Here is a 14,316-nt window from a genome sequence, read left to right as displayed (position 1 = left end):
TGTTCCACATGCTCCTTCTCATCGTCAAAGTGGCTTCCCAACACTGGAATCGAAGGCTCCCATTTGTTGGATCTCCAGGCCGGAACCTTCTCATCCCACATCTGGCCAATCTCTTCCAATCTTTTTCCTTTTGTCTCAGGGAAAAAAAAGAACACATGCACAAACATGGCTCCACAAAACGAGCCGTACACCATGTAAGTCTTCCAGGTGATGTTTTTAAAGGCCGAAGGAGTGAACATCGCCAACGCAAAGTTGAAACACCAATTGGCAGGTTTGGACCCTGCACACGCCCGCTGCGTCGCGCGTAGCCTCGTCAGATCAACGAGTGACACCTTAAACCATAACTAAAGTATCACCATATTTTCAGAGTTGCCCCGTCATCGTCAGACACCCCGCTTGTCACACTTTGTTGCATGATGTTGAAAGGTTTACGCAAGAAAGCGCTGTTGCTTCTGTTATCATCCCAGCTGCTGCAACACCTGCTCGGTAGCAATAATGACGATAAACTATACGGACCTATATTGAAACAAGTCCATGACTTCGAGGTGGCTCTAAAGGCCATGGACTTCTTGCTTGACGACCGATCGTCCGAAGGAACCGACTTGTTGAAGAAAAAGTTGCAGGAGAACAAAACCCTGGAGTCCGACCAACCGGTAGGGATTTTCCACTTGGCATTAGGAGTGATGGAGTTCATTGAAGCCACCTTGGGATTCGAGCCGGAGGTCATGGCTAAAGCCCACCAAACGTTATCGGGGGCCGAAAGCGCCCTGGTAGAAAATGCAAAGTACAACGTCAGGTACAACCTCGTGACTTCCTATATCTATCCGCCAGGAACCGAGTTTCAAGTGACCCATGCTGAATCCACCTTATTGAATGCCCTCTTGATGTTGTTGCAGGAGAACAACGGGGTGGTGGAGAGTGCCAAGGCTTTGTACAAGTTACGGAAGGCATACCACACGTTGGATGCGGTTTATAAGCGAATCAAAGACCTGGAGCCGATTTTCAATAGGAACCTCTCTAGGTTGAGAAAACAGTCTTCCAAGGTGTTTCAGAATAATAGTAGTGTGAGCTCCGTCGACTTGCCTGGTCTTGTGGATGAGAAGACGTCGACGTTACCTCCAGACTTTAAGTTGATGAAGGATTTGGAGGCTGTTTTCCAGATGAGAAAGTCCCGGGTCGAAGGTACGAACCTCGGTAACTCTATCGACCCCAAGAAAGTCAACTTATTTGCCAACTTCTCGGCCACACTGTCGGCGGCGTCGTTGACGAGAAAGAAGAGCTCCTTGATGACTGGACACCAAAGAGGTGTTTCTCCTCGAGCTGAAGCCAATACTGCCTTTAGAACCGATGAGGCTCCAGCTACCGGTGCTGATGACGACGACTCGGATGACGATGAGTTCTCGGATGCTCTCGATACTTTAGATGAGTCGGCCGACTTGACAACTTCGGTGACCGATCCTCACTATGCTGATTCCTATGGGGGTGCCTCTATTTTGACCGAATCTTCTACTGAAAGAAACGACACCTACTTGCATGTCTCGACCATCGACGAGTTCATCCACTCGGGGGTGCAGCTTTGCTTTGGGATTCTCCAGGTGGTGCTTTCATTGATCCCCCCAACCATTGGGAAGGTATTGGCAATTGTGGGATTCAAAGGAGAGAGAGACGTAGGGTTGAGGCTTCTCTGGAGAAATGCTATTACCTGTCGGAACATCCATGGAGACCTTGCGTTGTTGTGCTTGTTGGTATTTTACGACGGGCCGGTGCAGTTTGTGGATCAAGGATTTCAATTACCAGAGCACACCAATGCCAATGTCTCTGTCATCATTGATATTGGGGCCCGAACCTCGATTTCCGATAGTGAACTCGACAAGATCTTGATGAACCCGGACTTCTACACACCCCAATTGTTGGATAAGGCCAGAACCATTTTCCCTCATAATGCGTTGTGGGTGTTACAGCAGGGCCGTGTGTTAGCATCACACGGACAATTGAAGAAGGCCATTGAACAGATGCAAGGGTTTACAGACGATCCGAACAACAAGATCCAGATGCAACAGGCCGAATCATTATTGGTGTTTGACCGAGGAACCTTCTATTGCTTTGACCATGAGTTTGACCTTGCCGCCAGAGACTTTCTCCTGTTGATAGACATGAGTTCGTGGTGCAAGAGTGCTTATTTGCTCATGTGTGGGTCTTCGTACGCAGCAAAGTACCGGATGATTAAAATGGGGTTGGTTGAGTACGATACGGAGGAGGAAAAAGCCGAAAAGTTGAAGCACTACGCTCAATTGGCAAAGAAGTATATCAAGTTAGCCCCCACTTATATTCCAGGACACGGGGCCAATGCCACAGGTAGAAAAGGTGGGATTGGAGGCGGAAACAAACAGCTTCCATTTGATAAGTTTGTTTTGAGGAAGTACAAGCAATTAGAGGAGCGGGAAAAGCAGTATCCGGATGTGGCGTTTGTGGACCTCATGGGAACATCTATCATCCATGAGTTGATGTACTTCTGGAACGCATACAATCGCATGGGTACAAAAGAATTGCTTATGGCTATTAAATTATTGGGGTACTCAGGTGATGAAGGCACTCCATACTCCGAAGCTGGGTACGCCGTAATCCCTGAAACCGAAGACGAAGCCATGATCAGATACTTTTTGCAATCGTTATGCCTTCGGTCATTGGGGGAGATTTCCACCGGATTGAGTGTGCTAGACTCGCATGTCATTTCCAAATTCGTAGTTCTGGACTCCCCCTTCAAGTTCAACCGGTTGAACTACAGTCCCTACTTGTGCCCCACGGTCTTGTACGAGAAGACGATGTTTGTGTGGTTGTTAAAGACCAGTAAGCCCGAGTTTGACGTACAAGATGTTGCGAATGAAAGTAAGAGCTGGTTGAAGAAAGCAAGTACTATTAGTGATACGGGAGACTACGAATTAAGTAACAGAACCAACATGAGAATCAAAGCTGCCAGCGAGAAGTTGGACCAACTTGCTCAGACCAAACGGTAAGTACATAGGTTATAGCATACACAAACAGCACCCTAGTTGAAGTACAAGTCGATCATAATGCATGCCACGTTGATCTTTAGACACAAGCTCAAGAACCATGTCACTGCCAATGCTGGCAAGATTCCCACCACGAGAATCAACTGCATAGTTCTTACCGGACTGTCATTTTGGTTGTTGGAGTTGATGCTCTGAGTGTTGACAAACGGCAACGAATTAAATCCGTAGAAGGTTATGACAAAGTAGTAGCCGATTGACACAAAGTAAAGGGTGTTGGCCAATAAGAGCGACATGAACGACTTCTTGATGGTGATAATTGGTAGGAGAATAAACTGCACCAAATACAAGAGACACCAGATGATGAGAAACGAGTTGCAGTGCACGTCGAAGCAGAAACTCCACTCGATGTAGTTGACATTGTACCGATTTTGTGAGGTGACGCCCCAGGAGTTGCTGAAGATCTTGTTGGAGACCAACCAGCTGATGGTCGAGATCATAATCCCCGTCAAGAAGAAGTCTATCACCACCATGTAAACAATGAGTTTCAAAATGTCTAGTGCATGTGGCGAGTATGCCAACCCCCACGCCACTGCACTTATGCTGAGAAACAAGGTCAAGAGAATCAAAAATGATGGGTCGTCTCGGGCATAGTTGTTCTTCCCGCTGGTCTGATATTGCTTATAGTAGTACTGAGATCGATACATTTTGCGGGGATTTATGATGAGTTGGAAGATCTCCCACATGGCGGTCTCAAAGTCGAGTGTCTTGGGCTTGAAGAACCGTTTAAACATTTTGTGGAGGGATTGGGTAGAATTAGAGCTGGAAGTACCGTTCGCAAATGTTGATGAGGTGGAATACGAATTGGGGACTGGTGTAAACGGCAAGCTGGAAACCATTGATGAACCTGAAATTGAATCGGGCCGTGTTTGCAGAAACGAAGGCATGCTGAGATCTGGCGGGAAAAGGTCCTGGGTTGTGTAAGGTAAATTAAACCGTTTGCTCATGAGGATAGTGACAAGACTGGTAAATAATTCGAGTCGCACTTTCTAAGCCAACCAATTTGCAGCAGGTTTGTGGAAGAACACAAATATAATTGGGAACAGTATACAAACAGCCTATAATTGGATACTAATAGCAGAGGAATAAATGTCTACAAGAGTTTTTCCACAGTTGTGTAATAAATCTTCTATGGAGGTTAGTTTTGCAACCTCACTTTACCAGCAAGCTCAGCAAAACTGGTGTTTGACTTGATCACTTCGAATGATGAGCGGTTCGACAACCGGACTGTGGAGTCGGGCCTCTGCAGCTGAATGGGACTGGGAAGAGCTGTTCCCTCATTGAACTGCGGTGTTTGTGGGGTTTTGGGGGCTTGTGTTTCTGGGAAAAGGCTGTCCATCTCAGATTTCCAAAGCTCTTTGAGGTACGCATCTGTGTCACCGATGCCAAGGTCTGTATGACACTCGGGAGAGCTGGAGCTTTGAGCTAGCACCCCAAGTCCATGCGAAGCAAGAAGTTTTTGCCTGTTCAAAAACCCCAACGGACCAATATTCGATCTCAACGAAAGAATGGACTTGTCACAACTATCCACTGGCTCTCCACCAATAGTGTACAAGCTGATATCAGTGTTGCAGGCGAATCGAAATCGAATCTGGTTATATTGCAGCAGGATGGTTTCATGCTGGATCTTGAAGTTGTGGTCTCCAAACATCTGATTGAGCGAAGAGTTGATCAGCTTAAGACTGAAATAGCTGGAAGAGCTCGAGACTGGATCGCTCTCTTGACTGTGCAAGTCTCTGTGGTCCAAGATCTTTTGCTGAACTCGACTTGATGACAGTACCAACTCGTCCTGAGGGGTGGTAGCGTTGTACTTCCTTACAAAGTTACTTTGGAAGTCATTGATTTCATCCATGATACTGTTGATGTTGATGTCGTTTAGCACAGTGCCTTCGTTCAAGTTCACGTTGGGAGACGCCCACGAGTCAAACGCTTCGTCTCTATCTGCCGTGGTTAAGTCTTCTTCCGATTCGTCATCCAGCTCGCTCTGGTACTTCAGAAGCGAGGTGGTGTTTGTTGCCAAAGATGACTTTGGATGGAGAGACGGGCCTGACTCTAGAAGCCGATCCGTATCTGTGAAGGTGCTGGTGTTGCTCAGATGTAAGAGTTTGACCATTTTATTGTAGATTTTGTTGGTGATGGAATCTGGAGGAGGAGAAGAAACCTCTGCTAGTTTGAGGTCTTTAATTGGCTGTGGTTGTGGAGGAGCATCATTCCCATCGAGATCCCGATAGTAGTTGTCTGTGGCAGCAGCATAGTTGCTGACCGGCATTCTGGTATTGTATTGGTCCTTTATCACTGTCAACGGGGAAAGACTGGTGGGATCACCGATGTTCTTTGGTTCTTTGGAATCTTGGGGGAGATACTGGATGGAGTTCCATCTCTTGATGGCAGGTCGCACGTCTATGGTGATATCCAGTGCTTTGGGGTGGGCTTTACCTGTAAGCTTATGAGATTCCGAGTTTCGTAGATTTTGGTTTTGGAGGGCTTGTTGGAGGAGCTGGTTGTCGGAGTTGGTGCTTCGGGTTGATGTGGCTTGGCTTAGGCGGGATAGAGATCTATGTGGCCTGTCATGGTATGCTTCCAGTGGTTGTTTGACATTAGTGGAGGTGTGAATAGTTTCGTCTTGGATGCGAAACAGTTTATTAAGACCACCCCTGACCCGACTCCGACTTCGACGGGACTCTTCTAGATCAGACATGAATGCTAGTGGTACTGGTGAAGGAGATGGATCATGTAATTGTGAATTGGGTCCAATTCATTAATTTTAATGTTTGGGCGATAAGCCGCAGTGATAGCTGTTTTTCATTTGAAGATAAGAGATTAGATTGGAATAGCCATTGAGAGAGTGAGAATTCAAAAATGTAAAATGTAAAATACTTGGGTATAGACCAGCATATTCAGTATGGGTATTGTATGGTAGAACATGGTTACCTCACTAAAGATTCGGATTCCTATAACATCTCGAGCTTCAAGAGCCCATCGGCAAGACCGCTCGATGCACACTCCATCAAAGTCTTACGTCGTTTCGTGATCAACGAACTCAAGTTCATAATGTCTAGTTTCTGGTTCATAATAATAGCTGTGCTTTTACCTCGATTATCCTTATGAATGATCTGCTCAAATATCTTTGACAAGTCCTCTACACTTCGACTCAAGTACTCCTGGATCTGCTCAAACACATCTGCATAGTTTCCTTTTTGGAGGTAAAATCCGAAACAGTAAGCCCATTTCAATGTCTTACGTCCACTAGTCAAGGCCCGGAATGCGTCTTGAAGGAACTGAACATCGATCCACGATAGAATGTTGGGATTGGTCTTCAGCTGCTCCTCCATAAAAATCGACATCTTCTGGTGCACCTTGTCCAACGTCTTGATGTCTCCCTTCATGGATGACTCGTGAAGAGCAAACCGCTTGTAATAGTGTAGATACCTTTGAAGGCTCTCTCTCTTGACCTTTTTCTGTTCACCTATTTGTTCCTTCATATCAGACAGGAACGAATTACACCGAAAGTAGTTGGTGCCATGGAGAGACCATTCTCCAAGGCATATCCAGCAAAACTGATGTTTGCACGTCGAGCACGTCATGTGATTACATCCTCCGTTTTTCTCGATGGATGCGGTACACAGCGGGCACGCCCTGGTGTTGGCATCGATCCAGTTGACGGTTTCTGAGTCGTCGTTGCACTTTTTGATCCACCTTTTCACCAACAAACAAGTGCACGGTAAGTGGTTTTCGTACTGACATGCGTAGCAGAATTCATGATCTCTGGGACACAAAACAATGGGAATCGACTGGAGGTCAGCACTCTCACTGTCAACTAGCTCCTCAAACTCGTTTACATCCTCCAATCGGGACTGGCCTGTTTTGCGAGCCTTAAGCAAATGGACAAGACCATCGCAGTCTGGGGCCGGGCACCATTTATAGTTTACCTTTCTCCCCAGAATATGGGATATTGTAGCAGCTTTGAGAAGCACGTTGTGGCTGTACTCACCGTGAGTCTTGTCTCTTGATTTGGAGGGCTTTTGGACTTCGACGGCACCAAAATCAGGTAGTTTTTTATCTGACTTATCGTAGATAGCCTGTACAACCATATGGGGAATACTCAAGTTGCACGAAGGTATCATGCACCGTATCAAGTTTCCTAGTGTAACTTCTGTGCGCACGTACGAGCCGTAGCAGTTGATGCAAAATTCATGTCCACATGAAAGGGAAAACGTTTCCACTGCACTGTAGTCTTCACAGCAGATAGAACACAGAAACAGACTCACATGATTGAATCCACAAACAGTATCGTTGGACTTGTTTATGCCACAGTCAGCCAAAAGTTTTTCTCTGTTGTCGTAGAACCGGTCCATTAGTTCCTCCTGTTGCCACTTGCAGTGATGTAGCATCATCAACACTTCATCAAAGTCCATCACTAAAAGTTGCAGCTGGATCCGGTTGGCCAACAAAATGAATTCGTCAAATACAAAGTCCTCTAATGTTGATACTGAATATTCCACATCCTTATTCCGTAGGGTTTTGCTCTTGAGGGCATTGCTGGGGTGGTCAATTTGTTTCTCGCTAGTGTCTGATGCGTATCCGTCTTGAGACTCATTATCAAAAGAAAAGTCTGAGACTTGGTCTTCGAACTCAAAGTCGTCACTGGCGCCCGAATACTCTTCTTCTGACATAGGTAATGGGTATGTTGGTTGATTTAAAACCAGGCTAAACAGGTATATAAATGTTGGTTGGCAATCTTAGTGATACGGGACTTGGTGTTTTACAAATAGATGCGGAAACTTTTACTGCGAAAAAGTGCACTGGTGCAACCAGAAGCACCATTAGGAAAGAACAGAAAGGGCTCTTTCAATAATTGCTACTTCCTGCTCAACCAAGTTCTTAGTCGTTTCAAATCTCACAATATCGGTGGAGTTCTCATGCTTGTGATTGAGAGGTTTTAGCAGCGGATATCCTTTTAGTTTGTTCTCGCACCATCCCTTTAAGATCTTGTTGATTTCAGTTTCGTAGGAGTCGGTGTCCAATAAATACTTCACGATCTGCTGGTCTAGTTTGGACTTCCTACACTTATGCAATTTGAGGTAGAAAATTTTGAACGGGAGTAGAATTAATCGCAAGATCAAAAATGTGTGAATGCTGAGACTGCCGTTGAAATGGACTTTTACAGACAGTCTCCAGTCTTCGGGAAAATTGTACTCGTCATCTTCTGGATCATTATCATCATCCTCATCGTCTTCATCGTCGTCATCATCGTCTAGTTGGGCTCGGCTGACTTCGTGAACGATTTCTGCCACCAAGTCAAAATTCAGCTCCAACCAACTGAGTTTGGCTTTTAGCTGGTTGGCCTTATTGGTGCCGCTTCTCGACTCAAGACCAGAAACATACTTGGTAAGTTGTTCCTGTAACAGACATGAGTCATTGATGTTGGCCTCGTTGGGCTTGCACACGAATCCATACCTTTGCAACAAGTAAGGATTAGGAAGGTCATTTCCATATGTATTGAACACCTCAAAGTCGTACTCAGCCAGAGGTAAGCTTGTTAATACGATATCCACACACTTGGAACTATCCAAGAGTTGCATTTTCAAGTCTTGGTTGACAGTGGTATCAGCATCACTATTGGTGTCTTCAATGAAATTGTCTTCGGCTGGTTCACTTTCTTCGTCGCTGTCACTATCTTCATTCTCTTCTCTTTCGAGCTGTTGAATGAGCTCCATGGTGATTTCACCCACCTCTGAGTCCGAGCTGGAGTCGTCGCCCACCTCGTCAGTTTGCAGCTCTTGTTCCAGTTCCTGCTCGGCCTCGGACTCCTCAACTTCCACATCACTGTACTCCACTGCTGACACATCTATGTCTTCATCCCCGTTGTTGCCATCTTCCTGGTCAGAACATGGGCATCCATTCTGGTGTTCATGTTCCTCGAGATGTTCATCGCTGTCATCGTCCTCATCACTGTCCTCAAACATATGATCACATTCATGCTCTCCACACTCTCCACATACATTTTCACCCCCATCACACACAAAATGGACGTTCTCTCTTTCGATGACTTGCCCTTCATCGTCGATTGTAGGCGATAAATGGTTAAACAAATCAGCACCTGGTACCAAGGAAGGACCATGGAAATCATCCACCTGGAAAGCTCTCGACACTACCGATTGGATACAAGCTCCAAACACTGTTAGGTTTTTCTTGTACTCAGCAAACTTCTGGTCGTCCTTGACCGACAGCTCTATTTTAAAAATAGACGGTATATCAACGTATTTGGCGTTGTTTTTGGCAAACCTGATACACTCCTCAAAAAGAGCTACCAATTCGTCCATGTGGAGCATTCCCAAGGTTTTGCACTCGGTATTGTTGAGCAATTCTCTTTGTGTATGGGTCCACAAACAGATTGGCAATTCAATGTTTGTGGCCTGTGGATCAATTGCCTTCAAGTAGTCGTACCAGGGCGAAGACTGACCCATAGACAATTCATACACAAATGCAATAATCAATGAGTGCATTCCCTCACTAAGGTTGATATCAGGGACCATGTCGCCGTAGATCTCTTGGTGATCCACAAGCAAGTTATAGATCAGGGAATTCTTGGAGGATAAGATGTTTGATTTGGGTACTCTAAGTAACACTCCGTCGAGAAGAGAATCTTCCAACATGTCAGGATGCTTCCAAAATACCCCAACACCACCAATTGATGAAGTTTTGGTCTCCACCACCTCGTCATTCCAGAACGCATTTTCCAAAAGCCACTTATGGTAGCTTTCAAGGTGTTGAGTTGCCATAGCGTTATGTTTAACGATACAAAGCTAAATCGATTTTCGCAACTGAGATGAGCATAACCCGGACAACTGTCGCGATATAAATAACATAGAAGCCCGCAAAAATGAAATTTTTTTTCTTCTTCTTCTTTAATCATCAGTAGTGGTTATACTATCTCTTAATAGATATATAACTTGTACTTTTAGTACAACTACCGAAAGACCCTAGTCGTATCTTAAGTACACCACATGAGTGATTGTGTGAGCTAGGTACGGCGTTCAGCTAAGTGTTTCTTGACCTTTTTAACAGATTGGCCACAATTAACACTCCGTTTCCGGTCTTTTAGAATAGATAGCACTTTATGTTTTAGACCAGTTCTGATAATGCTGGTGGCGTTGGCGGCCAGCCCATTTTGTCAGATTAATTCATTGTGCTACATTTTTTTCTCTGTCTCTGCGTATTGTGCCTTTAGTGGGTTTACACCCTGTGTGCCTTTGCTTTTTACCCCTGTGTCCACCGTCTAGATGTGCTTATCCTTGCAGTCTTTCTGTTTGTGCACTTTGAGTCCATCCATCTTGTACAAATAGAAATACTTGTGTTGTCTGTGGTCAGTCTCTCACACCGTCTCTAATTCGCACTCATCCTCGACCTTCAAAAATTTTATTCATCATCCAGTCATCCCACAACAACATCACAAATGGCCCACAGGTTAATAATGAACGTGATATTCACGGGCGCCTCCGTCTTTGGCAGGGCATTCACGGAGGCCTACAAGCAAGCCGCCAAGGTGAGCGCCTCGTCTGCTGCCAACTCAGTGGCAAAGTCTCAGAGTATAGGAGGAATACCAGTAGACGAATCACTCAAAATCCTTGATTTGGACCGTAAGGAGTTGTCGTTGGATAAGGTCGACGAGAAGTACAAGTACTTGTTCGAGGTTAACTCAAAGGAGAAGGGCAATTCATTCTACTTACAGTCCAAAGTGTACTATGCAATGGATACGTTACGAAAAGAGTTGGATTACCTTGAGCGGTTGAAGGAGGACAAGAAGAAGGGCAGTAACGACCAGGCGGCATCATAGGAGCACCCCAGCCGTGTTGTTCAGCTGCCCCGGAATTCCACAACGAAAGTGCTTCAGAATACCTTTAGCGCTCAGCTGACCCAATAGTCTTACGACGGTCAGTCATTACATGTATACCACTTGATGGCTTACGTCGGCTGACATTGGCTGACATTGGAGTGTGCTTGGTGCTTGTACATAGAATCTAAATAGTCCCACAATGAAAAGTACGATCGTTTAACCAAAGTGCGCACCGCAAAAAAATCTATAAATCTACACTATATCACATCTTTACCAGTGTTTTTAGGAATACCTCATCGGTAGCCCAACAGACATCTCCTAGTGCCTTGTCTCTTCACACTAAAGCATGAGCAACCCCCCGAACCTGAGCAATAGTCAGGACCAGCTTTTGCAAGATGCTTCTACGTTGCTAATGTTTGCAAACGTAGCCGCTAAACAACAGCAAGAAATCCGACAAAACACCCCCTCGCCGCCAGTTGTGCCGCAGTTGGGTTCTCACCATCCCGTTGGACTGGGGCTGTTTACGCTGCCACAAGCACCACTCCCTCCACAACCTGCAACTCAACTGGCTGTTTCTCAGCCACCATATGTGAAGCACCCGGTGTTTGACCCTGTGAGGCAGATATACATCAATCACACGCCATACAACCACCTACCTCCTCATCACCGCACAGCATTACCTCCTGCGGAAGTTCATCAAGTCCAATTTCCCAGTGTTGCTGGCCAAACAACTGGTGCTGCCGCTGTTCCCTCACCTCCAACTACAGCCAGCACCACCAATAACATAAACGGGACCTCTCAGCTCGGCCCACCAAGCAGTCTGGTACCTGTGTCAACCCATGTATCTGCCCACTCGTCGGTTTCGGAGCCTGGTTCAAAAGAGGCATCTCTTCACGTACCAGCTCATAGGCGCACAAGCTCGGTACCAAGTACCACTGTTTCTCTTACCCACGCTTTGTCGCCAGGTCCAGCGAGTGTGGTGCTTGCACGGGGTTCCAGTAATGGGACCAACAATAATTCCATTATTGCAGCTGCTGCATTGGCCCAAGCGGCTGATAATCCTTTGCCGCTTCTCAAGCATGAAGAAGCAGTACGAAGGGAAATCAAGCACGAGGTTATAAAGTCACCGGTTGTTGCCGATAAGGCGGGTGTTAAAACAGAAAAGAAGCCTGAGGTGCCAGAGCAGGAACCTGTGGTGCCTAAGCTGGAACCTGTGGTGCACAAGCAGGAACATGTGGTGCACAAGCAGGAACATGTGGTGCACAAGCAGGAACATGTGGTGCACAAGCAGGAACATGTGGTGCCTGGGAAAAAGCCAGAAATTCCTGAAGTAGTAGCACCTACTCCACATAACGATGACAAACCCCTAGTTAGTAAAGACTATGTGGCCCCACCGTTACTGGAGTACAAAGTAGAACCAGACTCCGGGGTTATTGGGTGCATATGTGGAATCAGCGATGATGACGGGTTCACCATTCAATGTGATATCTGCTACAGATGGCAGCATTGTTTGTGCATGGATTATTCCACCAACGAAGAGGTTCCTGAAGACGAATACAAATGTTATTTTTGTGACAAAGAAAAGTGGGGCAAGTTTGATCCAGAACAATGTAGACACAATACCGTCACTCGTTTACAACAAGATAATGATAATCAAGATGTGTCAACTTCCAAACCAGGCAACAAAAGAAAAGTTTCAACCTCTGGGAGGGTTGGAGATAAGAAAAAGCTGAGATTGAATCCAAATCAAGAAAGACCCAAGGATAGGAGGAAACAACTTCGAGATGATTTTTCTAATCCTACCTCAGCAGTTGATGAGATTCCTGACTTCATTCCAAACGAAGATAATGAATTGTTAGACGATGGGTATACTGCTGAGAGTTACCAGAGCACTTACTATAAGTTGAGATCAAATGACTATTTGAACCATCAGTCACAGAAGCATTTTGAAGATTTAGGAGACAGGTTTTACGATCTGTTCCAACAGCTCTCTGAGGATGAGAAAGAGAAGCTTAATATTGAAGTTGTGACTTTGAAGAATTTCAAGGCCATTCCAAGGATGTACGTGAAACTCCCCAATCATGAGACGCACATGCAAGCTCACAACAAACCCATTAAGATTCCAAATGTGTATATTCAAGTTAAACAGTATTCTGACTCTCAGAAGCAAAAGTTCAATGGAATTTCAAAGTTGAGTTTATTTGTTCAAGCACAACGAGAGGGCAGTAAAGAAGCGTTTGAGGATTTAATACCCAAAGGAACTCCAATTTTGGAATACTTTGGCGTGTTGAACGAGTTTTCTCAGTATAGAGATAATAAGCCAAACCAGTACAATGTGTGGGGAACTACTAAACCAAAAGTGTTGAAGACCTCATTATCGTTTATTGATAAGGGTAAGCAAATTAAAGACTTTGATGTGGTATTGGATTCAAGATTTGTTGGCAATGAAACAAGGTTCATCAGAAAGGCATGTCCTCCAGCTGCTAATTGTGAGGTTAAAGCTTTCTATATTCCTGAGGCAAAGTCCTTTAGGTTTTTGGTTGTGACGTCTAAGGATATCAAATTGGATCAGGAGACTTCTGAAGAAGAGCTTCGCTTACCCTGGGAATGGGACGAGGCACATCCGATCAGAAAGATGTATGGTGATGAATCAAAGAACATTGAAGGACTTAAATTTGATCAATTGTCAGATAAAGAAAAGACCTTGCTCATCACTACCATTGACAATTTGCTCTACTTCACCGAATGTGGATGTTCAACAACCACAAACACCCCACTGTACTTACCCAATTGTGCAGTTTTTAAAGTGAGAAAGGCAATTTCTTACCTATTAAGAGCAACTAGGAAGGTATCTGGTATTATAAATGTCAACATGTACAAACCTAAAGATGAGTTGATTATACCAAAAGAACCCAAAACCTATGTACCGTGGGAACAGAGATTGCACAATAGAGAGGAATTCATCCAGACCAAACTCTTTGTTCCTACGCCTACTAAAGTAATCAAATTTGACGATGATGAAGAAGTCCTGCGGGATACCATAAAGGATATCATTATCAAAAACCAACTCGTCAAATTGACCGATAATTCGGTAGAAGTAATCGATGGCAAGTACCATAACGATAAAGTCTTGGACTTGGTTCCTATCAGTACTGGAATCAGTGCCAAGGTTGAAAAAACAGTTGAGGCAGAAGTGCAGGTGAAGCCCGAAATCAAGAAGAGCTTAAGTGAGCTTAAGTTAAAATTGACCGACAACAACTTGACCAAGATTAATAAGGTATTGAACCTCAACTTGGAGAAGAGAGTCACACCACCTCCAATACCAGCCGAACCATCTGAGAAACCCATGGTCAAAAAGAAGCTTTCATTTGCTGACTACAAGAAGAAAATGAAATAATGAAATATTTAAGT

General features: G+C 45.0%; 5 protein-coding genes across 5 annotated transcripts; 2 read left to right on the top strand and 3 right to left on the bottom strand. All coding sequences in view use genetic code 12, as the record gives it.

The window, feature by feature from the left end:
- Nucleotides 1-560: 560 nt before the first annotated feature.
- Nucleotides 561-3,014, top strand: IML2 (Mitochondrial outer membrane protein iml2; the record flags this gene model as incomplete). The annotated part of the gene is made up of 1 exon (XM_066157403.1): nucleotides 561-3,014. The coding sequence occupies one exon, from the start codon at nucleotides 561-563 to the stop codon at nucleotides 3,012-3,014; it is 2,454 nt and encodes an 817-aa protein (XP_066013500.1).
- Nucleotides 3,015-3,046: 32 nt separating this feature from the next.
- On the bottom strand, nucleotides 3,047-3,715 carry PSN45_000138 (uncharacterized protein; the record flags this gene model as incomplete). The annotated part of the gene is made up of 1 exon (XM_006687578.2): nucleotides 3,047-3,715. One exon carries the CDS (start codon nucleotides 3,713-3,715, stop codon nucleotides 3,047-3,049), a length of 669 nt encoding a protein of 222 aa, XP_006687641.2.
- A 491-nt stretch (nucleotides 3,716-4,206) lies between these two features.
- Nucleotides 4,207-7,741, bottom strand: PSN45_000137 (RBR-type E3 ubiquitin transferase; the record flags this gene model as incomplete). The annotated part of the gene is made up of 2 exons (XM_066157402.1): nucleotides 4,207-5,584; nucleotides 6,027-7,741. The coding sequence occupies 2 exons, from the start codon at nucleotides 7,739-7,741 to the stop codon at nucleotides 4,207-4,209; spliced, it is 3,093 nt and encodes a 1,030-aa protein (XP_066013499.1).
- A 150-nt stretch (nucleotides 7,742-7,891) lies between these two features.
- On the bottom strand, nucleotides 7,892-9,850 carry PSN45_000136 (uncharacterized protein; the record flags this gene model as incomplete). The annotated part of the gene is made up of 1 exon (XM_066157401.1): nucleotides 7,892-9,850. The coding sequence occupies one exon, from the start codon at nucleotides 9,848-9,850 to the stop codon at nucleotides 7,892-7,894; it is 1,959 nt and encodes a 652-aa protein (XP_066013498.1).
- A 674-nt stretch (nucleotides 9,851-10,524) lies between these two features.
- On the top strand, nucleotides 10,525-14,302 carry SET3 (SET domain-containing protein 3; the record flags this gene model as incomplete). Its single annotated transcript, XM_006687573.2, has 2 exons — nucleotides 10,525-10,882; nucleotides 11,937-14,302. 2 exons carry the CDS (start codon nucleotides 10,525-10,527, stop codon nucleotides 14,300-14,302), a joined length of 2,724 nt encoding a protein of 907 aa, XP_006687636.2.
- Nucleotides 14,303-14,316: the final 14 nt, after the last annotated feature.

This window comes from Yamadazyma tenuis, chromosome 1 (assembly GCF_029203305.1).
Source record: "Yamadazyma tenuis chromosome 1, complete sequence".
Taxonomy (NCBI): domain Eukaryota; kingdom Fungi; phylum Ascomycota; class Pichiomycetes; order Serinales; family Debaryomycetaceae; genus Yamadazyma; species Yamadazyma tenuis.
Note: the sequence above shows the minus strand (reverse complement) of the source record. Positions and strands in the feature narration are given on the sequence as shown.